At 44.9% G+C, this 25,364-nt stretch overlaps 1 protein-coding gene across 2 annotated transcripts; it reads left to right on the forward strand.

Moving 5' to 3' along the window:
• Window positions 1–2,184: 2,184 nt before the first annotated feature.
• SLC30A4 (solute carrier family 30 member 4) lies at window positions 2,185–24,622 on the forward strand. Of its 2 annotated transcripts, XM_081964569.1 has the most exons (9): window positions 2,185–2,295; window positions 4,613–4,829; window positions 5,947–6,496; window positions 10,233–10,379; window positions 13,780–13,933; window positions 16,353–16,566; window positions 19,222–19,327; window positions 20,806–20,940; window positions 23,538–24,622. In XM_081964569.1, the coding sequence occupies exons 3-9, from the start codon at window positions 6,115–6,117 to the stop codon at window positions 23,684–23,686; spliced, it is 1,287 nt and encodes a 428-aa protein (XP_081820695.1). In that variant the 5' UTR covers window positions 2,185–2,295; window positions 4,613–4,829; window positions 5,947–6,114; the 3' UTR covers window positions 23,687–24,622. The 2 variants fall into 2 exon arrangements, with proteins under 2 accessions (XP_081820695.1, XP_081820696.1); XM_081964570.1 differs by lacking the exons at window positions 2,185–2,295; window positions 4,613–4,829 and adding an exon at window positions 4,179–4,572.
• Window positions 24,623–25,364: the final 742 nt, after the last annotated feature.

Consider the following 25,364-nt stretch of genomic DNA (forward strand, 5'->3'; position numbering starts at 1 on the left):
GAAGCCATTTTATGGCAGTACAGTAGAAGTCATTTAAAGGCACAACAGGCTGCATCTTAACAGAACACACAGGGGCTTTAGGGGTGTCTTACCCCCACAGTATTTGTTTCCAGAGATTAAGTCATCCGTGTACCAAGTTTGGTTGAAATTGCTCGTGGCATTCCAGAGTTATGCTAGAACATACATGCCCACAGCTGTTTTTATATAGATAGATAGATAGATAATGACATCATACACAAATGACACAAATCATTACTGACATAATTTGCATATAGATAGTTTTTGACTCACCACCGTAATTGAGACCAGAATTTCGATTGCTAATCAAGGCAGTTGTTAAATGAATCACATCTGATTTTGCAATCTTTTTAGCAAATCACTGCCTTTGTTAAGTGGATCGTGCAATCGTGTGAGTTTGCTTATTGTAAGCCACCAGGTAAGGTCGGTCACAAATGGCTATCACACAACCCTACTGCCATTGTAAATACAGGTAGTCCTCAATTTACAACAATTCACCCAGTGACCATTTGACGTTACAAGGGCACTGAATAAAGTGATTTATGACATTTTTCACACTTATGACCATTGCAGTATCCCCATGGCCACGTGATTTACATTTGAATACATGGCACTTGGCTCATATTTATGACAGATTGCTGCGTGGGGGTTGTCATGTGATCCCCTTTTGCGACCTTCTGACAAGCAAAATCAATGGGGAAACCAGATTCACTCAACCATATTACTAATTTAACAATTGCCGTGATTCGCTTAACAAAGGTGGCAAGAAAAGTCGTACAATGGGGGCAAAACTCACTTAACAAATGTTTCACTTAGCAACATAAATGTTGGGGTCAGCTGTGGTCATAAGTCGAGGACTACCTGTACATGCCACTGGCCAAGTGACTGACTGTTGATCACATAACCGTGGGGATGTGCTAATATGGGTGGCCAATAATTTGAGAAATGGACATAATTGTGAGGACCAATTCATTAGTCACTTTTTAAAAAATATGTCTCCGAAAATGAGCGTTTCCTTGCATGAGAAAACAAGAGGCAATTGCCGTTCTAAAATGAGACCATTCATAGCGGCCAGTCTCAAGTTTATCTGCAGGAAGTTCTTCTACCACTTTTATAATATATGATACATGCCTCCGAATAGACTCAGTGTTCAGTGTCTGAGACACTGAGCTTGTCGATCAGAAAGTTCGGCAGTTCAGCGGTTTGAATCCCTAGCGCCGCGTAACGAAGCGAGCTCCCGTTACTTGTCCCAGCTTCTGCCAACCTAGCAGTTCGAAAGCACATAAAAAATGCAAGTAGAAAAAATAGGAACCACCTTTGGTGGGAAGGTAACAGCGTTCCGTGCGCCTTCGGTGTTTAGTCATGCCGGCCACATGACCACGGAGACGTCTTTGGACAGCGCTGGCTCTTCAGCTTTGAAACGGAGATGAGCACCGCCCCCTAGAGTTGGGAAGGACTAGCACATACGTGCAAGGGGAACCTTTACTTTAACTATAGCAGCCAGTCCCAAGTTCATCTGCAATAACTTGATCTACAACTTTTAAAATATATGATATATGCTCTGAATAGATTGCAGTGAACTATGGACTATTTCAAAAGGCTTTTTTTAAAAAAAGGATGAGAGTGTCCTTGCATTCATTGATACAAGAAACCAAATGTTCAAAACCTGGAGGAGAAAGAGAGATTACAATGTCCGTTCAGCCAAAATAAATATCCAGATGAAATAAACATTTCATCAAAAGTGGCAAACAAACAAAGCATTTTCAAAATATTTATAAACCGCTGGTGACTTAACAGCATGATATGGACAGTTATCTGCTGGATTAAAAGGCCAATCTTATGCACGCTTAGTCCGAAGTACATTCCTGTGCATTGAACAGAATTTAAGTAGTCTTATGATACAGTAGGCTTATATGTTTCTACACCTCTAAGCTTAATAGCTTAGCTGGATAACTTGAAAGTAAACATACATTTCGACTGAAAAAATGGACTCAGGATTGCAGTCTCCTCTAGAAAGGATCAAGGTGAAAAGAAAGATAGTGGTGGCTTTTAGTACAAGGTTAGACCAGGTTCATACAAGCTGTGGTTTCTTCCAACAGTGATTTATGCAATAAGCCACATTGCTTCTCATACTTTTCTCCTGACACTTCTTTTCTTGGACAGAAGCTTGGATCAGGATCTAAAGATCCTCCTGGCAAGATGAAAGCAGAAATGCCAATGGCAGGTTGAAGATGCCAATCACTGCTCAAAGGAACCGGGAGTGCACACGGCAAACAGGTTTTTGCAGTTTTGATTAATATTGTTACTAAAGCTGAGATATTTAAAAGGCAGGGAAGGCAAGTTAAAAGGATCTTTCTCTTTCCCATAACAGTGGGCAGCTGTAGTCACCAGGAAGCTCTTGATGTATTGTACTTAGCAGATAGCCAAGGGACCTGTAGGCAATCATTGAAAAATCCAGAGTCTTACCAACCAGGTGGGAGTGGAAATGTTGAAATGTATTTGAATGTAAGTAGTTGGGCAGTTAGTTAGGCTGAACTCGGACTGCCAAACTGCCAAGCTCAGACCATCAGCCCATGATGAAATGTGACCTACGGTATTTTACCCGCAATAAGGTTCTACATTTAGGCAAGAAAAACCAAAATGCACATGTACAGTATAGTGGGTACCTTGTTCAATAGTAGTAACGGTGAGAGGGATCTTGGAGTCCTAGTAGACAACCTTTTAAATAGGAGCCCAGTTGTATGCAGCAGCTGCCAAAAAAGCCAACACAGTTTTAGGCTGCATCAACAGAGGTTTGAGGGAGTTATTTCATTGCTTTCATATCAAAGGAAGAGGGGGGGGGGGAGAGAAAAACTAAAAAACCAATAAGGGAACAAAATAAATGGTTAATCTGCTTTTTGAGCTGCGGTTTTCCAATTGTCTCTAAAAGGTTGCAAAATTTGCACTTTCATTGATGGCTTAAAGAAACCACATGGAAGTTCTTTTTTTTTCTAACTGCAAGAGAACACAGAGGCAAAAGTGTTCAGAGAACGTGGTTATCTAGTGTTACAAACCTAAGGGAAAGTTGCTACAGCATTTGCAAGAGGGTTATTGACTTTGCTTTTCTTGAGCAATTTCTGTATTGGGTGTTTTGTTAAATCTAACATTTAAAACATTTCCACAGGTCCCACAATCCTCCTTCCTTTGCAAACATTTCGCAGCTAACCAGGGAGTTAATCAAACCTTAATTTCTAAGGGAGACTCATTTCTATCACATTTTTTTTGGGAGGGGGGGGGGAAGACCAGCAGACACTCCTCAAACCCTGCCTGCAACTCCTAACTATTGGATTTGCACAACTCCCCGCCCCCACTTCTTAAGTTATGGTTACAGACCACAATTGCTCGATCCAGACAGCACTTGTTGGGAGCCAACTGATAAGGTTGTGATGGGGATCACATGACCTTGGGATGCTGCCACTGTTGTAAATATAGACCAGTTGCCAAGAGCCCAGATTTTGTTCATGTGTCTATGGGTGTGTGTGAGAGAGTACTGGTGACTTTCAGAAGTGTGAAGGCCAGTCGTAATTCCCTTTTTTCCCACTGCTGTTGTAACTACTACAGCCACTAAACGAATAGTTGTAAACCGAGGACTACCGGTATAACAGATTAACAAAGTTGGAAGAGGCCTTGTTAGGTCATCTAGTCCAACCCCACTTGCCTGGTACAATCTGATATCAGGTTACCACCAGCAAGATGCCATTCCGAACGATGTCGCAACTCCAAACAGTCACTAAGTGACAGATTGTAAGACGAGGACTACCCTTATAACAGATTTAACAGAGTTGGAAGGGGTCTTATTAGGTCATCTAGTCCAACCCCACTTGCATGGCACAACCTGGTATCAGGCTACCACCAGCAATGTGCCGTTCCCATTTATAAAAAACGCAACGCATCCAAACATTCAATGCGAGCAGATAACCCAACCTCCCTTTTAGGGATATATATATATATATACGGTTAACCCTTTCGGCGCCCTTGCCTGCAGCTCCTTCCCGAGGGGGGGGGAGGCTGGCGCGATGTCAGAGGATCGGCGCACGTGGGAAGAGGCGGGGGAGGGAAGGGGCGGCCCTCTTCCTCCTCCTCCTCCACCCCCCCTTGAAAAAACGGCGGACGGGAGGGCTGCCTCCTCTCTAGCTGGCCCATCCCGGAGCCGGCGGGGGCACGGCCGGGCGGATCTTTTCGGGTGGGGAGGAAGAGGCTTCGCCTTTGCAAAGGAACCAAGGAAGAGGCGGAGAGGCATTTCTCTCCCCCCCCCCCAAAAAAAAATGAAGGCGAGGCTGCCAGGCTGGCATTAAAAGGAAGCAGCCAGAAGAAGCAGGATTCATTCCTTATATTTCCCCCTCCACCTCTTCCACCCGGGCCTCGCCTGGTTGTGTCTCTCGGGGGGAGGGGGGGTGCGCAGCGATCCACGCGTGCTTGTGGGCGAGCAAGCGTGAAGCCTTGGGCGTCTTGCCTTGCACCCAGGGGCTGGCTTAGGATGGAGCGACCCCGCAGCCCTCGGCGGACAAGGACCGCGTGAGTGAATGACTATTCAGGCATGCCTCTTCTTCGCCAGCAGCCCACACCCTCTCTGGCTAATCTCCGGGCAGCAGCCTGGCACTGCCCCAGCGCCACTCGTCGCTTCTCGTCGCTGGAGGAAAGCGCAGGAATTCCTGGCCCTGCGCTTCCCCGCCGCCGGCTCCAGCAGGAGGAGGAGGAGGAGGAGGAGGAGGAGATGGCCCCGGAGGCACGGAGCTCTTCCCCGCGGCGGGCGCCTCCTTCCCCGCTTGCAGGTAGAGCAAGGTCGGCGGGCTCCCCCCCTCCCCGCCCCCACTTCCCGGCTCTTCCCAAACCCTGGGAGCCCATCGAGGGGCTCCCACCCGGTTCTCTCCAAGCCCCGGGAGCTCGTTGAGGGTCTCCCACTTCCACCCGATTGTCCCCTAGCCCTCCCCAGCACGTCGGGACTCCCACTCCCACCCGATTCTCTCCAACACCCGCCCCAGCACGTCCATAGGCTCCCACCCCCACCCGATTGTCCCCTAGTCCCCCCCCTCAGCACATCCAGGGACTCCCACTCCCACACGATTCTTCCCAAGCCCCCAGAGCTCGTTGAGGGACTCCCACTTCTACCCGATTGTCCCCTAGCCCCCCCCCCCCAGCACATCCAGGGACTCCCACTCACACTTCCACCCGATTGCCTGGTAGCATGTCCAGGGGCTCCCACTCCCACTTCCACTTGATTCTCTCCAAGCCACGGGAGCTCGTCGAGGGGCGTTTTCTGGAGCTCCGCGCCTGGGTGAGTTATTCTTGGAGAGCTTGATGGTGGGAGTCGTTCAACCTGCCTGGTTAGGATGCCTGGAGTTGAAAAATCAAGGTGTGATACTCGTCCAGGTTGCCCCACATCTACTGCTGCCTGCCTTCCAGCGGCAGCAGAGAGACCGCCGGCTTTATCCCCCCACAACTCCCTCGGGGGAACATTTGGGTCAAACGCGCTGGGGCAAGTTCATTGCTGGGCATCGCTCAAGCCTTCCATCCTTCCGAGGAGCCAGGTTGTTGGGGGCGATGGGCTGCCTTTGTGAAGGGCTTAGAGGGGGCGCTGGGAAGCGGTATATAAGCCTATCGCTATTGCTGAGCCAGGCAGCAATAGGCCCCAGATTGTCGGCGGCCAATAGGCTGACTCTGTAAACCGCTTAGAGACCGCTTGGCACTGTAAAGCAGTGTCAAGCGGTATATAAGTCTAAGGACTATTGCTAATCTATCACCCACATGGGTATTGACGTACCTTTCTAGATTTTGTGATGTGTCGGATTGGGAAGGGACATCCATCCTCATCTTGGCGTGGCTGGGGCTTGGGTGGAGGGCCAAAACTTCCCATTGACTTCCTAACTTGCCTCTCCTTGCCTTTCCCAGTTTTAATTCCTCAATGAAAGTGCCCTGGTTGGAGGCTTCCGCCTAGAAGAGACGAATGGTGGGCGAACACAGCCAAGGCATGCCAGAGATATAGTTGCCCCGAGGCAGACAGCCCGTCCCTCGGTACCAGGGGCATCCAGCTGTGTTTCCAGAACCCGACAGCCTGCAATGGCTGGCCTCAGCATCTGGAACAGCCTCAAGTCGGTCCTGAGGAAGAACAATGATTCCTTGTTTCTGAACGACTGCAATGCCTTTGATTTTTCGGACGAGATTGGGGAGGAAGACTTTCCCCGCTTCAAGAAACTTCAAGTGGTGGTTTCGGACGATGCCGCCGACACGGCTGCCAACGGGGCCTACGTGGGGCCTCACTCCGATGATGAGTCCTTGCTGGACAGGGACATAGCATTGCGAAATGCTGCGGTTGGACCCCCGGCGGACCCTTGCAACCGTTGCACCCAGCGAAGGGAACTGTCAAAGCAGAAGAAGGTCAAGAGGCGGCTGGCTTTAGCGGCCATTCTGTACCTTCTCTTTATGATGGGGGAGCTCGTAGGTAAGAGTGCCCTGCAGGCACGGGACAGGGTGGGGGGGGGGTGGAAGGAGGTTGTTTTGTAAGGTGGGGGGTTCCGCGGAAAAGCCGTTTAATTATTTTCTCAGGCAGAAGGATAAGGGCCACTGTGAAATTGGCAAGCTGGCGTTGCAACAGGACAGTAGATTTAGAGAATGTCTTAAGTAAGCAAAAACTGCCCGCAGCAAAAGAGAGGAGCAGCTGTGCCAATTTTTTTGATCTGCCATTGTGTGGAGTAGTTCAGCTGAATAATGTGGCCTTTGACTACCCACGTTCACAGATCTATCCAGTATAGTCCCAGTACGTAGCTTGGTCTTGACGGTTTCCAAACTTAGATGCCCCAAGGTTGTGTTCCTATCTTACCTTAACTCCTGATTGGTTTTTCATTTACTAACTAACCCCGCAATCAGCTGGAGTTACAAAACAGAGGCTCATAAAAAAAAAAAAACGTTGAGCCAAGTAAGCCACATTTATTATTTAGTTTCAGTACAATAGAAAGGCAGTTTCTAATATTATATAGTCTACAGGAGAGAACCTAATCCAGGATCCAGGTTTCTGGCATCTAGCCTTTCAGTGGATGGAATTACAGCCCAAAAAGAGGAGGAATTTTGTGGTGCCTTTTCTGATTAGCACTTAATAAAAAAAAAAGCCTTAGAAAAAAGAGAAGCTTGTGGCTTTAATAAAACTTGTTGGTTGAAGAAGATGCTATCGGCTCATACTGATTGTTGCTACTGTAAGCTAACAGCTGTTCTCCTCACAAAGGGCCAAAAGGGATGGTCGAGACCTGGATAGACCGGATTTGATTTCATTCCATCCATTTTTAAAAATTAGAAATCATTAATAAATAGACTTTCAGACAGATACTTTCCACTTGCTATTAAAAATTGCTTCTGGAGCTTGCACCCTGGTTATCATGAGCAGTATGTCCTTATTTGACCGTATCCCTCCAGTCAAGAAAGTTGTCCAGCAACCAGGTTAGCTAAAATAGACTTAAGCCTTCTTGTATGTTCGGTGCAGTAAAAATGGTCCAGTGCAAGGAATCAAGGATGGATTAACTCAGGGGTGTCCAAACTTGAGAACTTTAAGACTTGTGGACTTCATTCAACTCCCAGAATTGACAGGCTGGCTGGGGAATTCTGGGAATTGAAGTCCACAAGTCTTCAAGTTTGGACACCCCTGGATTAACTTGATGAACTTTCTGAGAACCATTTCGGGCTGCTTCACCTCCACAACTGTGTCTCCCCTTGCTTCTCCCCCCCCTCCCAATCCCTGTTCGTTTTCTCTTGTTCTGACCGAGGCTTCCCAAGAGCCTGAAGCAAACTCCTTGTCCCGACAAACATTATTGTGAATACTGTGAATTCTGCTCATTCAGCAAAGTCTTTCAAGGGAGGATTTACAGTCACAGGCCTTATCTGGCTTGGAGAGCTGCCAGGTCGACATCTGCAAAACTTGGCAAGGAGTCTGGGAGAGTCACAAACCAATTAAGCAAACTAATTGTCTCCTGCAAACGCCACTCCCCTTTCGCTCCTCTTTTATTCCCTCTGGGAGGGGCCGTTCATCATCTACCTGTGGCCTTACTCCTAAGTCGTTCCCTGTTCTTTAGCTGTTCCCTTGTCTGGCAACTGTGCACATTCTCACACTGGGAACAGGTTCCAGCTGTTCGTCTGCCCCACTGATGTCTGACTCCGAAGGCAGCTGATAACTGGCATACGGCCCTGGTCCCATCTCTGCCTCCGACACAGAGCCCTCATCAGAGCCTTCCCCAGACTCCAGGACTGGCCCAGGTTCCTCCCCAACCTCCTCACGGATTCTTCGGAAGGTCTGCTTTCCATGACAGTGGACTCTTGTCCTTCATGGTTCATTGAAGGCAGCTGTGAGGCATCAAACCTGTTATTGAGGGGGGACGGCGACAAGACGGACAGATTCACCAGCCTCTTTTGAGCTCTTTAAGAGAGGCAGCAGTGAGGCAGGCCTTTCTACAAACCGGAATCTCAGACCTGCCAGATGGTTATGAGTTGTTGTTTTCAGAATCTGTACCGCTGCAGATCGGTGTGTTCCTCTTGTGCCCCAAGAATGCAAATGCCCAGTTAACTTCTGCTTCACCTTTCCTGGTTTCAGGCCTCCTTTAATCACAGAAAGAGGACCTGCCTATTAAACAATCCTACACACCACATCATCTTGCGTGGCTGGTGTGAGAGGTTGAGCTTTGAGGAAAATAAATCATTGAGTTTATCAAAGGTTCTCTGAAGTTCCACCCTTCGTGGATCAGGCTGAACCGCTTTGCTTACTTTAGAGCAATTCCTAAAATGTTAAGAGGCCCTGTCTCCTGACCCCCGTGTCTGCCAAGTGGAGGCGGTGTCTTAAAAGTACTATTTTTTTTAAAAAAAAAATATTTTTGTAAGTTGAAACTGAAAAGAAAAAAAAAAGGTGGGTGGGGGGGACTAAGTTTCTTTTAAAATCCTTCCTGCGAATGAAATGAGCCCAGGAATTAAAACCTGTAGCTAGAGCCATTTAATTACAGGATATAAATCTTCTGGAAATTGCTAGTTTTAAAGACCGGTTCTGAATTCTCAATGTTTAAAGAATCGAGTCCTTTGAGGGACATTGGTGCTTTTTCAGAAATAAGTTATGAAATATACTGAGCGTACGGTGATTGCTACCTAGGGTGATTTCCTGCTGAGGATATTAAAATGTGGTTTATAACAGCCCAAAATATATTTGACTGGAGCTATTGTGATCGTTGTCCATTCCTCACTCTCCAATGTGTATGTTATAATATAATCTGTACGATAAACTGTAATGTGTTGGAAGATTGGAATATGTGGAGAGACCTGACCCATAGAATCGCCCAGATGTGAATACAACTGAGTGGAAAACATCATTGTTGTGGCCCACCAGGGATCAGCAAAACTGGCAGCAGATTTGGATAGTGAGGAGGTTGGGGAGGGACATGGGCCAGTTCTGTAGTCGGGGAAAAGCTCTGATGAGGGCTCTGTGTCGGAGGCAGAGGGGGCCAGAGCCGTATGCCAGTTATCAGCTGCCTTTGGAATCGTACATCAGTGAGGCAGAAGAACAGCTGGAGCCTGTTCCCAGTGTGCGTATGCGCGGAGTTGACAGGAGAAGGGAACAGCTAAAGAACAGGGGTCGACTTGGGAGTAAGGCCACAGGTGGACAATGAATGGCCCCTCCCAGAGGAAATAAAAGAGGAGCGAAAAGGGGAGTGGGGTTTGCAGGAGACAATTAGTTCTCCTAATTGGTTCCTGAATCTCCGAGACTCCTCGCCAAGTTTTGCAAATATCAGCCTGGCAGCTCTCCAAGCCAGATAAGGTCTGTGGCCATAAATCCTCCCTCGAAAGACTTTGCTGGATGTGAATGAGCAGAATTCGCAGTCAATTAATAAAAGGGGTTTTTGTCGGGACAAGGAGTTTGCTTCATGCTCTCGGGAGGCCTAAGTCAGAACAATCATCACCATCAGATGTTTTGGGAAGCTGTGATTCCTCCCCCCCCCAGTTTACCATTTTATTGAGTTAGAAAACATTGTAAAATACAATCTACTCGGTAAAACCCAAAATCGAAGTTTCATTCTTTTCCACTTCAAGCACGGAAGCTGATGCAACTCCTTGCTTGAATATATATGGGTTGTTGGGTTTTTTTTTGGGGGGGGATTAATACGTCAATATATCTAACGTTTCTTTCCTCCTTTTAAACTTCTGCATTAAAGGTGGATACGTTGCCAACAGTCTCGCTGTCATGACGGATGCGCTTCACATGTTAACAGATCTCAGCAGCATTATTTTGACCCTTCTCGCTTTGTGGCTCTCTGCAAAAGCGCCCACAAAAAAATTCACCTTTGGATTCCATCGATTAGGTAGGAGGCTTTTTCAATTATCCCGCTGCCTCTGCCTGAGCCAGTTGGCAGTGAGGGTTTCTTCGGTGTATTTTCTCCGACTGGGTTGCCCTCCATCCGTATCAAGCTTCAATTCCCAATTGCCCTGTGGCTGTTCCAGAGTTGACAAAAAAAAGTGATCTAACAAGGTGCCAGGGTAAGACATCTGCTTACTTTGGTAAGAAAGGGGTAGATGGATAGCAATAGCACTTAGACTTATATACTCCTTTACAGTGCTTTACAACCCTCTCTAAGCGGTTTTACAGAGTCAGTCTCTTGCCTCCAACAATCTGGGTCCTATTTTACCCACTTCGGAAAGATGGACAGCTGAGTCAACCTTAAGCCTGGCGAGATTCGAACTGCCAAATTGCAGGCAGAAGTAGCCTGCAGTACTGCACTCTAACCACTGCGTCACCGAGGCTAACAATATTGTATCTCTACCGAGATACAATATTGTATCTCTATTAAAAAATGGTAATTTGCGAGATCCCTTTTGAGCTGTTGACTTAAGGATTCGGTACAGGCTGGGGGGAAAAGTAACCATATTCGCTGATTCTGGTACGTTTATGCCTGTTCTGTGTACTTCCTGGTAACTCTTCAGCATAAGTAAACATCTTGGGTGTATCTGTTTGCAGCCCAGAGAGATTTATTGTGACATCAGTTTCTGTAGGCAGATCTTTCACCATGAGATACGATTCAGTGCTGGTAGCTACTGCAGTTTGGTATTCGTTTACCCAAGAATCAGCCTTCCAGGAACCAAGAGAAGTGATGTTGAAATGTTGGAGATATGTAGTACATGTAGATCCTCATAATGTTTAATGGTGCCTTAGGTCTCATGTTGTGGATCATATGTATGTCTCATTTGAAAGTCCGTCCCTCCCTCCCAATTCGGAGAATATGATTTTAGATACAGAGAGTTTCTGTTGTTTATTTTTGATTGGTCTTCCAATTCCGATCCAAATTGCATCTGATTGAAAGGAAAACTAGCCTTACGTTTGAAATTTTACAAGTTGGCCACGCCCACCCAGTCACATGGCTGCCAAGCCACTCCCACCTGGCCACATGGCTGGCAAACCCCTCCCACCCAGTCACATGGCCGGCAAGCCACTCCCACAAAGGAGGCCACACCTACGGAAGAAGTTCTAAAAAATTTTGAAACCCACCACTGATGCGCGCCGTCGCCCCAGGTCAGATCTCCATGGCGTTTCTTCCGTGAGCTTCTGTTTCCCTGCCAACGACGAAACAGAAGCTCATGAAAGGAAAAGATCTCGTCTCTTGCTGCGCTGTCGGTGTTGGGATGCCCGCTCCCTATCTCTTCGTCCTTGTCCCAGGGGATGAATGAACGGATGGGATGTTCTTTGATTACGGTTCGCCTATGAAAAAAAACCTCACCGGTCTTTACAAGACATTTCTAAAAATATAGTCACACTAGCTCTTAGAAGGAGAAGTCGTTGCCCCAAAGAGAAAGAAGAGAGATATGTTTTCAATTAGATGTGCTGGTTTGATTTTGCTCCTTCAGGCCTCTGCTTAGGTGAGTTTCCGCTCACATGATTCAATCCACTGTTTGCAGCCATGATGGCATGCGTGCCAGAAGTGCCACGCAGAGCCCTCTCTGTGTGCACATGTGCCATCGCCAGCTGCTCTTCTGGTTTCGGGCACGCACATAACGCAACGGCCAGCTGGCCTTGGCAGGTGCCGGAGTGCCAGAAAATGGCCTGAAAATGGCCTGAAAAAAAAAACCAGCCAAAATTGTCCCCCAAAACAAGCTGTTTTTCCGGGCGTTTTTCAGGCTGTTTTTCAGAGTGTCCGAAAACGGCCGGAAAACAGCCCGAATGGTCTTTGGGTGCATGCACACCGGCTAGCTGGGCTTCAGGTTTCTGACGCTCAGGCGTACACATACAGGAACATACATGTTGGGCACTTTGCACCGAAAAGGTTCGCCATCACTGGTTTATAAGGATCCTGTTTTCTAAAGCTGTCATTAGATTTTTTTTTCCAGCATCCTCCCTCTCTGTAGGAGCTGCGTAACGAAAGTCAAGTGCTGGTGTGTACATCCGCATGCTTTTGCAAACAGCTTTTAGCTCCGGGTGGGCTTGGGTTTCAGTCATAAGGATGTTCATTCAAGAAAATTAAGAACTCTTGAAAGAAAAGTTGCCCCGCTGCCAAAGCTGTGTGTTGTCTGAGATCCAGGATGGCCTCCTGTTCTACAGTAAAGTACAGTACGGCTTTTAATACGTGAATTGATGGGGACGTTATCGTAGGGGAGGGAAACCTCTCGATGGTAGAGTTGAAAACTTGGCAGACCGAGTTTGTGAAATGCGACGCTGCTAAAAACAGACTTTGTACCTCTTCTCTTACCTTCGTTCCAATGCCTTTTCTCGCTGTGAAAATTGGAATTATGCTATTTTGTTTTTACAGAGGGTTTCCTGTTGTATACAGTTCTAAATAACTCTCCCAGACCTGATTCTTTGAAACGATCCAAAAAGCTACGATAATGACACTTGTTGATTATTCAATCCGTCCGGGGTAACCAATGTGGCAGAGTTCTAGTGTGGTTACAATGGGACACACACCAGAGTAGGTGTGTTATGCTGATTAATAACATCCCCACAGCAAACAGAACTCCGAGTCAGGTAGATGCCTTAAAGAACAGTTTTATTTGGATACATCATGTTGGCACGGACTGGTGAAAACCGACTCTAACAGTTCCTGCGGTTTTCCACCTAATTAAAAGTCAAAGTTTCCCCCCTCTTTCCAAACAGTCACGTGGTCCAATCAAAGTGCTGTCTGGTTGCTTGGTAACTTCACTCCTCCTCTCTCCAGCCACCTGTTCAAATGTCCTTGGTTCCCAGAGCTAAAGCCCCCCCCCCCCAAGGCTATCTCTACTCCCCGGCCTCCGTAACCCTCATCTCCATTGTGGCAACACTGAAGCTTCAAAGGTGGCCTCAGTCTGGCCAGCTTCAGAGTTGACAGTTACGATATTTTTCGGAGTATAAGACGCATCTTTTTCCCTCAAAAAAGAGGCTGAAAATCTGGGTGTGTCTTATACACCGAATACAGCATATTTTGCCTCCTGAAACCCCGCCCCCCTTTCACCGAAATGGCCGTGCAGAGCCTTTAGGAGCCTTACAGAATGCTCCTGGGGGCTGGGGAGGGCAGAAATGAGCAAAAACACCCTACAAGCCTCCTAAGGGCTATTCATGCCCCCCCCCCCTTTTTAAAAAAAAAACAGGCCTGTTTTCGCAAAAAACAATTTGCCTCTTCAAAACCTTGGTGCGTCTTATACTCCGGTGCGTCTTATACTCTGAAAAATACGGTAGGTTGGGAGGATGCACTTGGGCTTCCTTTTTCAATCGTTGGTGTTTTGCTTCTTTTCTCCCAGAGGTTTTATCTGCCATCTTCAGTGTTCTGTTGATTTACATCCTGATGGTTTTCCTCTTATACGAGGCTGTTCAGCGAACAATCCACATGGACTACGAGATTAATGGAGATGTAATGCTCATCACCGCAGCTGTTGGAGTCGCAGTAAACCTCATGTAAGTTATCGTTTTCCTTCCATTTAAGATTGAGAGTCTATTGACCTTGATCTGGCCAGTAAACGCTCAGATCCATCCAGTCGCCCGCGAATCTAACCTGAATTAAGGGATGACAGGATTGTGTTTAATAAAGGGAAGCCTGTTGATCGTGATGGCGTCTCGTAGCCGTAGGGTTGGCTAAGATTTTGTATCCTAAATTCTGATTACAGATTAACATAGTTGGAAGGGATCTTGTAGGTCATCTAGTCCAACCCCCCTGCCCAAGCAGGAAGACCCTAAACAAGGCATTTTGCCTGGCTAATCAATTGGATCTGAGTAGCAAAATGGATCGAGCCAAGAATTCCTCAAAAAAGATACAAGACCTTCCATTGATTAATTTCCTTTATTGAATAACAGAACTCGGTCATACAAAGTTATAAAAATATTTAAATAAACTCAGTTACTTGAATTTACAGGGAATTTGTAGGTCATCTAGTCCAACCTCCTGCCCAGGCAGAAAGAAAGGATTTGGAAAGCAGAAGGCTTTACCAAGGATAGGACAAAGTTTTGTTTTGTTTTTTCTTGCTGCTTCGTTTAGATCAAAGCATACTTGAATAATGGGGCATAAGGAGGATGAGGGGAATTCTGTCCCGCTATTCTTCTTGGCGAGCATAGGGCTGGAGTTATTTTTCTCCTTGAACATGGGCAGCAGGCCAGGCCGAGCAGATAAGCAGGAAGAGTGAAATATAATAGAGCAAAAGGAACTCTGGAGAAACGATGTTCAGATAGGCTGTCTGGCCAAGCAGCTGACCTGTAAGCATATATATATATATATATATATATATTTACAGTGGCTTTGCAGAACGACATTAGAAAGCACCGCTGATTCCCATTAGTTCCCGCGAACAATTAACTGATTATTTTTCAGGCTTCTGGGCTGAAAACTAGGATCTATTTTGTATTTTTAAAAAATTGCTTCAGAGCCTTAAGGTAAAGGTTCCCCTCGCACATATGTGCTAGTCGTTCCCGACTCTAGGGGGCGGTGCTATCTCCTTTTCAAAGCCGAAGAGCCAGCGCTGTTCGAAGACATCTCCATGGTCATGTGGTCGGCATGACTAAATGCCGAAGGCGCACTGAATGCTGTTATCTTCCCACCAAAGGTGGTCCCTATTTTTCTACTTGCATTTTTACATGTTTTCAAACTGGTAGGTTGGCAGAAGCTGGGACAAGTCAATGGAGCTCACTCCATTACGCGGTGCTAGGGATTCGAACCGCCAAAATGCCGACCTTTCTGATCGACAAGCTCAGCGTCTTAGCCACAGAGCCACCGCGTCAGAGCCTTGTAGGGGCACAAATCTCACACCTGTCGACAAATCCAGTGACTCTCCTGGGGTTCAAAGAGCCACTGTAGGAAGAATTGTGCTGTGTGATTAAGAAGCCGGAGTCGTTGAGCTAAAGGTTGGCAGTTCAACACCCAAGTACTGCGTGACGGGGTGAGCTCCCCTTCTAGCCTGAACTCCTGGCAACCTAGCAGTTTGAAAGCATGCAAATGCGAGTAAATAAATAGGTACCACTCTGGTGGGAAAGTAACAGCGTTCCGTGCAACGTTGGTGTATATAGCCATTCTGGCCACATGACCACAGAAGCATTTTTGGACAACTCTGGCTTCTCAGATAATAAACGAAAATGAGTCACCAACCTTTCGGACCTCAGGAACCACTAAATTCATAATTTTAAATCCCGCAGACCACTAATATGAACTAATGATTTCAGGCACTTAGCTTGGCCTCCTGTCAGTGGAGGGAAGCGCCTGGAGTTAACCCCAGGTTTGCTGTCCATTGCAGCTAGGAATCTCAAATACGGCCAAGAATGAATGTTTGTCTTGTAGCCAGCCTGGATCCCAGATCGCCCCCCTGCAAGCTCCTTCTCTCAAGGAACTCGGCCAAAGATTCATGCCCTGCTCACTGAAGCAGTTGGACTCCCAGGGAGAGAGGGAGGGAAGGGCCGCCGGAGGTATTAAACAGGTAGCCAAGCTAAATGCCTGAAGGACCCCATCCTTTCAGCGAGCGGGAGTAATTGCTTCGGCGATCAAAACTGGCCCAGGGGCCGTAGTTTGAGGATCCCTGATTGAGTGCAATATAAAAAATGCTAATATTTCTCCGCAGACCACCAACATTTTCTCAGGGACTACCAGTGGTCCACAGACCACCAGTTGGTGAATCACACACAACTGGATAGTTACCTTATGAACTAGTTAAGTTACCTTTTAGGTACCAAAATACCACTTTGGCTTTGATTGTGATGCGCTGTATAGCCTTACTAAAAAAAAAAAAAGCCATCAAAATTCTATAACTTATTTTATTTCATTGGCATTTCCAAAGTAAAGCTGCCCTTTCCCTGTTTTAAAGGACTTTCTCCTCTTCTCTCCTTGTCATTTCAGAATGGGCTTTTTGCTGAGCCAGTCGGGTCACCTCCACTCCCATTCGCACGCGCCTTCATCAGTTCCTCCCTCCGGCTCTTCCGCTGGAGGCCCTGGGCATTCTCACAGTCACGGCCACGGCAGCTTGGCTGTGAGAGCGGCCTTCGTCCATGCCCTGGGAGACTTGGTCCAGAGTATTGGCGTGCTTGTCGCTGCGTACATCATTCGGTTTAAGGTGGGCAGGGTTTCTTCGCTTAGACCTGGGGGTCTCTCTGATCTAGGGTCGTTCGGCCTTGGGATGTTGACACGGGTTTATTCACGTAAAAATGTCCAACCCATAGAGAAGAATGACTCAGGATTGAAATAGTATAGTATAGCCTTTATTGCAGTGGTGAAATTCATTCTTTTTTACTACTGGTTCTGTGGGCGTGGCTTGGTGGGCGTGGCAGGGGAAGGATACTGCAAAATCCCCATTCCCTCCCCACTCTGGGGCCAGCCAGAGATGGTATTTGCTGGTTCTCCGAACTACTCAAAATTTCCGCTACCGGTTCTCCAGAACTTGTCAGAACCTGCTAGGTTTCACCCTGTGCTTTATTGTCATTGTACATCATGTATACAATGAAATTGGTTTTAGCCTCCCTGGTGCAATCCATGACAAAAAAATACAAACAACATAAATAGTATAAAGAATAATCTCTATGCAAGTAAAATTAGTCGTGTGCTTCCGCGTGTGCTTGGAGTGATTGTGGTTGTGCTTAAAAATCTGACAGCCCAAGGATAAAAACTGTTTTTAAATCTATTTGTTCGGCTGTCTACACTTCAATGTCTTCTACCCGATGGTAGAAGTGCAAAGAGACAATGACCAGGGTGTGAATCATCTCTGAGTGTCTTCCTTACTCTGCTAAAGCAGCGAGACCTGGCGATCTCATCCTGTGGTATTAGAGGGCAACCAGTGGTTTCTTAGAAGGGACACGGTGGCTCCTTGGCTAAGGCACTGAGCTTGTCGATCAGAAAGGCCGGCAATTACGTGGTTCGAATTCCTAGCGCCGCATAACAGTATGTCATCTGGGTACAAATATTTTGTGCCAACAATTAAAATTTGCAATCATATTCATGATTTAATCTATCCTTAGCTTACTTTCCAATACCTTAAATGTCTGATACTATAACAATCCTCATCATGATTTACTTAACTCTATTAATTATATTAATATAATCAACTATTGTATATCAATCGCAATAATATCACGAGTACACAAGAGATACAAACTCAAAGTAAACTGCTCCAAACTCATTTGCAGAAAATATTACTTCAGCGACAGAGTGGTGAATGCCTGGAATGCACTACCTAACTCTGTTGTTACATCCTCAAACCCCCACAACTTCAACTTTATACTGTCTACAGTTGACCTCACCCCATTCCTAAAAGGTCTGTAAGGGGGCGTGCATAAGCACACCAGTGTGTCTACCGTCCCTGTCCTACTGTCCCCATTTATTTGTACCCATTTCCTGTGTTCTTAGTCATGTTTAAACTTTCCTATTATCTTGTACATGAGTGACAAACTAAATAAATACATACATTTTCTATATTTTACTTCACTTCTTTTACTATTAATTCTTATGTCTATTCTCTAACCGTCGGTAAAATGATTCCCAAATTCCCATAATAATCAGTTTGTTCTTTCTCCTTGATAGCCAGTGTCAATCTCTTCATTTCTGCACATTCTACCATGTGGGTGTTTCTGTATTGCCAGGACGTACTGTGCTTACTCCGCCCCGTTTGCAAAAACATTCAGTACAGCACAAAGGTTAACTGTGTTTCAAACCGCCTATCAATCCAAGCACTGCAGTCAAGCATGATTCATTCAGGTAGTTAAATACATCAGTATTTTTTTAAAAAAATCTGAAAAGTTCAGTGATCATCTGTCGCTGATTCCACGCCCCCACCCACCCCCCAAGGCGTTTAATATCCTGCATACAAAACAGCCTTTGTTCTACAGTTGTATGTTCTTTTTCTTATCGCTCGTGGTCCAAATTGTAGTTGCAAAGAAGTTGCGTTAAAGAATATTATTCATGGGAAAGTTTGGGAAGACTCGGCCCTGTTGTTCAGTTGTAAATAAATGTAGTTGGCCAGTATCTTCTTAACAAGGAAAGTGTTACTTATCTGTGAGAAAAAGCACATACGAATTAGCCCTCTTCCGCAAGGCTGGTTCTTGTAAGTATAGCTTATTGACCTAAGCTGTGTGGAAAAACCGCAGTTTGCAAACACATATTGTATATTGTCAGAGTTGGTTGTAAAAATCAAATCCAGAAAGCACACAGAGGTAACTGATTCAGCAGGATTCATTAACTTCTCTTTATATGTAATATAATGCATAAGTAAACATACAATACCAACAGCTGGTTCATTGGAAGAAGAGAGAATGGTTTCGGTTCAGAGTTCAGAGCTTAATACATTAGTTCTCTTGCACAGACTCAGAGCTACATAGGTAAGCCACGCCCAGGCTCCGGGCCATCTGGCATGGCTCTCAGTCACCAAATGATTTCCATTGGCTGACCCAGTTGCCATGCCTGTACATTGGCTGACCTTGTTACCATGTCCTGCCAGTTTATGAATACTCTGACATATATCCCCCAAATTTACCCCAAAATAACTCTGGGTGTTTTCAACTGTTGTAAAAACAACAACAACAAAGTCACTCGATTTAGTGAAAAATTGAATGGACGGGATAGGAATCGAATAATTATGGCAGTTGTATTGATTTGGCCCCGATTCTTACATTCTTAAAATATTGACTGATGGAATTCTTCCACACACCCATTTCTAAGCCTTCAAAATATTTATAGCCAGGGACTTTTTGTTATAAGGTTTCAATCTTTTTCGTTTCAGCCAGAATACAAGATTGCTGATCCTATATGTACCTACGTATTTTCAGTTCTTGTGGCTTTTACAACCTTTCGGATTATACGGGACACCGGAATAATTGTACTTGAAGGTAAGAGCTGTTAAAAACAGCCGGCGACCGGGAAGAGAGAGAATTCAGAGGGCTTTTAAAAAATGATACACGCACGCTTAGTAATTTTCCTCCTTAACTTGATGGCTTAGATTAGAAGGACACTTGCTACCAACTGAGTATAGGGATTTAATGACCACAATTGAGACCCACATTTCTGTCACTAAGTGAGACACTTGCTAAGCGAGTTTCGCCCCATTTTACGACTTTTCTTGCCACGGTTGTTCAGGTTTTTTGAGTCAGGTTTTTTCAGGGCCATTGTAACTTTGAACGATCACTAAACGGACTGCTATAATTCGAGGACGACCTCTTATCAAGTGGTTTAAAAAGGGCTGTGAGAACGTAATACTCTGCGCCTGAAAGGACTGTGATCATGGCTGACTCTCAACCTAACTTTATTTGGCATCAGCAGCTTCCAGAACAAGCCTCGATGGTGTCAGAATAACAATGCACATCTTTAGCTAGAATAGGATATAAGGATTTAATGTTAATGGAGGATTTTATGAATAAGTAAATGAAATGCCAGTATGTGGTTATGTATTAAATTTTGCTATATTTCATGATGAAGGACGTTTAAACAATTATAGTCAAATAAAAGTGGAGGTACGATGATGGTAATATGTATTTGAGTTAAGATACTAGAGTTAATTATGAATTATACTGGATGACGGTAGGAGAGATGCACAAAAGCCGTTTGTAACCAACTGACACACTTTCTACAGGATGTAAAGAAGGAGGGTTTTTATGTTTGTTTTGAAAATTAAAAATAAATAAAAAAGGTTTTGGCAAAAAAAAAATGCACATCTTATGATGTCATCATGTGAATGACCTGATCATACCGTTGCGTTGTGACATTTAATACAAATATTTCAGCTTAGAATCAGAATCAGAATAGAGCTGGAAGGGACCTTGAAGGTCTTCTAGTCTAACCCTCTGCTCAAGCAGGAGACCCTATACCATTTCAGATTGATGGCTGTCCAGGCTTTTCTTAAAAACCTCCAGTGATGCAGTACCTACAGCTTCTGGAGGCAACCCCTTCTATTGATTAATTGTCCTCACTGTTAGGAAGGTTCTCCTTAATTCCAGGTTGCTTCTCTCCTTGATTAATTTTCATTCATTGTTTCTCGTCTTGCCCTCTGTTGCAGTTGTTGTTTTTTTATTTTTATGTTGAACTATCAACATAGAAAAGATAGATTGATTTGTTTCATACAATACACCGGCAGTCCTTGATGTACGATCACAATTGAGACCGTAATTTCCATGATTACTTTCCAGGATTAAGCAAGGCTGAAACAAGTGTTTACGAGGACAAGTACTCCAAAACTCCGCTGTTTTGAGCAAATACTCAAAAACAACTGTTGTATTATTTTTAGCGTTTTTACAGATTGTTCACGTGTGGCATATATTTTTTCAATCTGAATGCAAAAAAATCTGTTCCTGGTTCTTTGTTTCGTTTGCAGGAGTTCCAAGACATTTAAATGTGGACCTTATTAAAGAAGAGTTGATGAAAATGGAAGACGTGTTTTCAGTGGAAAAGCTGTACGTCTGGTCTCTAACATCAGGAAAAACAATTGCTATTGTCCATCTACAATTAGGTAAAACTAGCTGCTATGAAACTATGTGATTGGGCTTCATAAATCGACACTTACAACTTGAAAATTAATGAGTAGTTACAATCGGCCTCTCCTCTCCCCTTCTTTCCCTCAGGCTCACCCACAGACGCCTCTCCTCTCCTATCCCCTTTCTCTCCCTCAGGCTGGCCCCACAGAGCCCTCGCCTATCTTATCCTCTCTCTCACGCTGGCCCCATTGATCCTTTCCTATCCCCTTCTCTCCCTCAGGCTTGCCCCACAGAAGCCTCTCCTCTCCTCTTCTTTCCCTCAGGCTCACTCACAGATGCCTCTCCTCTCCTCTCCCCCTTCTCTCCCTCAGGCTGGCCCCATTGATCCTCTCCTCTTCCTTTCTCTCCCTCAGGCTGGCCCCACAGAGCCCTCGCCTATCTTATCCCCTTCTCTCTCTCACGCTGGCCCCATTGATCCTTTCCTATCCCCTTCTCTCCCTCAGGCTTGCCCCACAGAAGCCTCTCCTCTCCTCTTCTTTCCCTCAGGCTCACTCACAGATGCCTCTCCTCTCCTCTCCCCCTTCTCTTCCTCAGGCTGGCCCCATTGATCCTCTCCTCTTCCTTTCTCTCTCTCAGGCTTGCCCCACAGAAGCCTCTCCTCTCCTCTTCTTTCCCTCAGGCTCACTCACAGATGCCTCTCCTCTCCTCTCCTCTCCTCTCCTCTCCTCTCCTCTCCTCTCCTCTCCTCTCCTCTCCTCATCCTCTCCTCTCCCTCAGGCTTGCCCCACAGAAGCCTCTCCTATCATTTCCCTTTCTCTCCCTCAATCTAACTCCTTAGCATCAGAGCATTTTTCAGGTGGGGAGGGGGAGTAGAATGTCTAAACTCCCAGCCCGCAGGCCAGATGAGTCACTTGCTGGCCATGCCCACACCCAAGTGGCAGTTGGAACAGAGTTCCAATAATATAATAATATAATAATGATCTGATGGTCATTTCGAAAAATACATGCCAAATTTCAAGTTTGTAGGCTTTAAGGTTCTGGAGATTTCGTGATGATGCGTGAATGGTATTTTGCTTTTATATATATATAGATATGTTGATTCATTGCTTCTAAAATACTTGCTTCAGGCGGTACCTAGTTATGAGATACTATTTGTAAAGTAAAATAAGAGAAAACTGCTTTAATCGAAAGCTCGCCATCAAAAATCACAAAACAGGCAAAAGATGGGAAGAGATAAATTAATTGATCATCCCAGGTCAAAAATTAATTTTTAAAGAAACATTTAGATTGAATTGTATTTTTTGCCCCTCACTAGGTTTTTGAGATGAAGATTTATCAATCCATCATGGGTCAGAGTGACATCCATGGACAAGATGATGTTTGCTTGTGTAGGAGGTTGGCCTGTCAATTGATCATTGATTGGCAGTGATTGATGGCTTGACAGTGATTGGGTCCTGCCCAAGTTCTCGGTCGCTTGATGGAACTGACAGGTTGAAAGGAAGTCCTCTTCTAGTAAGAATGCAGAGCTAAAAGGAGCTTCTTTGTAAACGATCCTTCCATCTTTGGCTTTGTGAAAGTTCTTCAAGCTACCAGTTGCTAGTATATCACAACCAGCCCCATAGAGAAGGCATATACAGGAGAAATGTTTCAAGAATATTTCCATTTTTCCCATTGTTCTCAAAACAGGAGAGAGAGCAATAGGAGAGCATTAATTCTGTATATGAAAAGCTTTTCAACGGGTTCATTAAATAGAGGAAATTCAAGGTAGAAACCCTAAAATCAACTGCCGAGACAATCCTACCGGACAAATCAATAAACTGTTGGAAATTTGCTTGTGTAGTCCCAACAGACCAGCCCACCAGGGACTCCTTAGGTTTGCTTATAACAACAATCAATTCTCATTTAAGCTGCTTCCCTCAGTCTCAAGCATTTGTCAAGATAATGGCAGAGCTATTAAGGCATATAAGGCATGCATACATATCTATATCTATATATCTATATCTACTGTATATCTCTATCATCTATCTATCTTATCTACCTACCTACCTACCTACCTACCTACCTACCTACCTATCTATCTATCTATCTTATCTACCTACCTACCTACCTACCTACCTACCTACCTACCTACCTACCTATATGGCTGTGTGTACGTGTAAGTTCCAGCATAACTCTGGAACGCCCTGAGCAATTTCAACCAAACTGGGCACACAGATGACTTACTCTCTGGAAACAAATACTGTGATGGTAAGACACCCCTAACACCCCCCGGGGTGATGATCTACTAATTAGATCTCCAAATAGAATCAGGACTGCATCCAGACTAACTCACAATACATTGCTTCTAGGGCTGGGAGTTTCTGATTTACTGCCTTCAACAGATGCTTTATTTGGGGGTCTTGGATCAGCTTGGAGAAGAAGTAATTCTTCTTGGTCATCCTTGGGGAAAGAGATGATGTGATGTTCAAATAGTCCTCGTATTGGTGATTAAAGTCAAAATCTATCTTTAAAATATATATATATGATAGTTTTGGTGGTTTATCGGGAGAGCTACCTTCCATAGAGGCGTCAAGAAGAAATGGACAAACGGTTGTTATTTTTGTTTTTGTTTTGTGGCTTTCTTGTCTTTCAGTTCCTGGTAGCTCACCCAAGTGGGAGGAGGTCCAATCCAAGGCTAGAAAATTGCTGATGACTACCTTTGGCGTCTATCAATGCTCCATCCAGCTCCAAAGCTACAGGCGAGAGGAGAACAAAACCTGTGCGAATTGTCAGAGTGCCTAATTTTTTTCCAACCTCCGGGAAGACGCGCTGCCTTATCCTTTTTAATCTTGCAGCCAAAGGGCCACAAAGCAATAAGCGTAAGATACAAAAGGGAGACGGAGCGGTTTGCGCTCCGACCCGTAACATCTGCATTTGGTGCAGTGTCAGCGAGGGGAGCTGTCGGGGTCCGCTTCGGCACGTCTATTTTCACGAAGACAAACTTCTGATCCTTCTGTCCACCATTCATTTCTGCTCGGGTTTTTTTTTCTCGCCAATATAATATTTCCAAGAAGTTGTTTACGCATCCGTTGATGGTTGGGAGGGGTTCCTCGCTGGACGCAGTTTCCGCATTGCCGTTTTCTTCACTGTCCTGACCGACGCTCCAGAAGGAGCCTCAGGAAATTGATCTACTTGATTTTTTAATAGAATTTAAAAAACAACAACAACAACCCGATCATGTTCACAATTTGTAAAGTTAATGATCCCTGAATTGGTTACCTTATGTATTTTTTCCCCTTTTCCAGGTTTTAATTCCTTATCTTTTAAAAAAAATGCTGCAGGGATAACAGATTTTTTCCCCCTCAAAAAGTTGTCTCTTAATACAAACTTGAATTGGTATTGGCTTTTACATGTAACCAGTTTTTGGACATTTAGCTTTAAGTAGTACTTTCCGTGGTAGAAGGATTTTATCCAGGATGATCCACCATTTGTTTAACTGAAGACTTTGGGGCAGGACCCACCTGTGTTTGGACAAAAAATTGTTCAACTTTCATATGCTTTGATATCGGTCCTGTATTGTAGAAGTGTATATTTAATTCCTTCGAGTTTAGGTGACTGATTTTGAAAGCCTTCCTACCGGTCGTCCTGAGTATCTCAAGTAATGTGTCGCCTGTTTCAAAAGGCTATTGGATTAACCCGAATCTTAATTCTACTAAATAAATGTGCTGTAGAACCTTCTTTGTGACTGATTTGCTTTGCTGGAAGAGAAAGGGCTCATAGAAAACTCCAAAAAACCCGAAAATCAAATCAGTAGACATAAGGAGTAGATATGGATGAGAAAAAGAAATCAAAGATTTGCAATTCCCAGAGGTTTAAAATGATATGGATCTGGTTTCCGTTTCACCTTGATGTATCTTTCTGATAAATATGTGGCTTTTTCATAATGTCCCATTTGTGCTTGTGGAAGATACAACCCAACGTACAATCCAACGGGGGAGTTTTACTATTGGTATAAAACCAGCCTTTGTCATCTCTGCTGCATCATAGGTACAAAACTTGTGGGTGATGAGATGTCCTGAATAATGAGCATGAAGAAAGGAAAACTAGGATAAGGGGAAACTAACAATGCGTGAGATCTTGTTGTCAGTTCCTAGGCATATAAAACCTGGATTAAATGGAGGGCAGATACTTGTTTCCCCAATGTTGGAACACGTTATAAATTTCTGCAGGATCTAATATGGTTCAATCACCAGGACGAGAGGTCTAGACTTCTGAGGTTTTGGACTCTTGCTGGAGCCCATCTTCATTTTGGTTAGAAGTTCCTTGAGAATGGGCTCCAGCATGAGTCCAAAAATTCAGAAGACAAAACCTCTAGTCCCGGTGACCGACCGACCCAGATTGGATCCTGGAAGATTAACCTGGAACCTGTACATTTCCCTTCATTCATACATTTCTTTTCAATGGCAATTGGGACTGATAG

The sequence above is a fragment of the Natrix helvetica genome, assembly GCF_964273705.1.
Source record: "Natrix helvetica genome assembly, chromosome: 12".
In the NCBI taxonomy this organism is placed as follows: Eukaryota; Metazoa; Chordata; class Lepidosauria; order Squamata; family Natricidae; genus Natrix; species Natrix helvetica.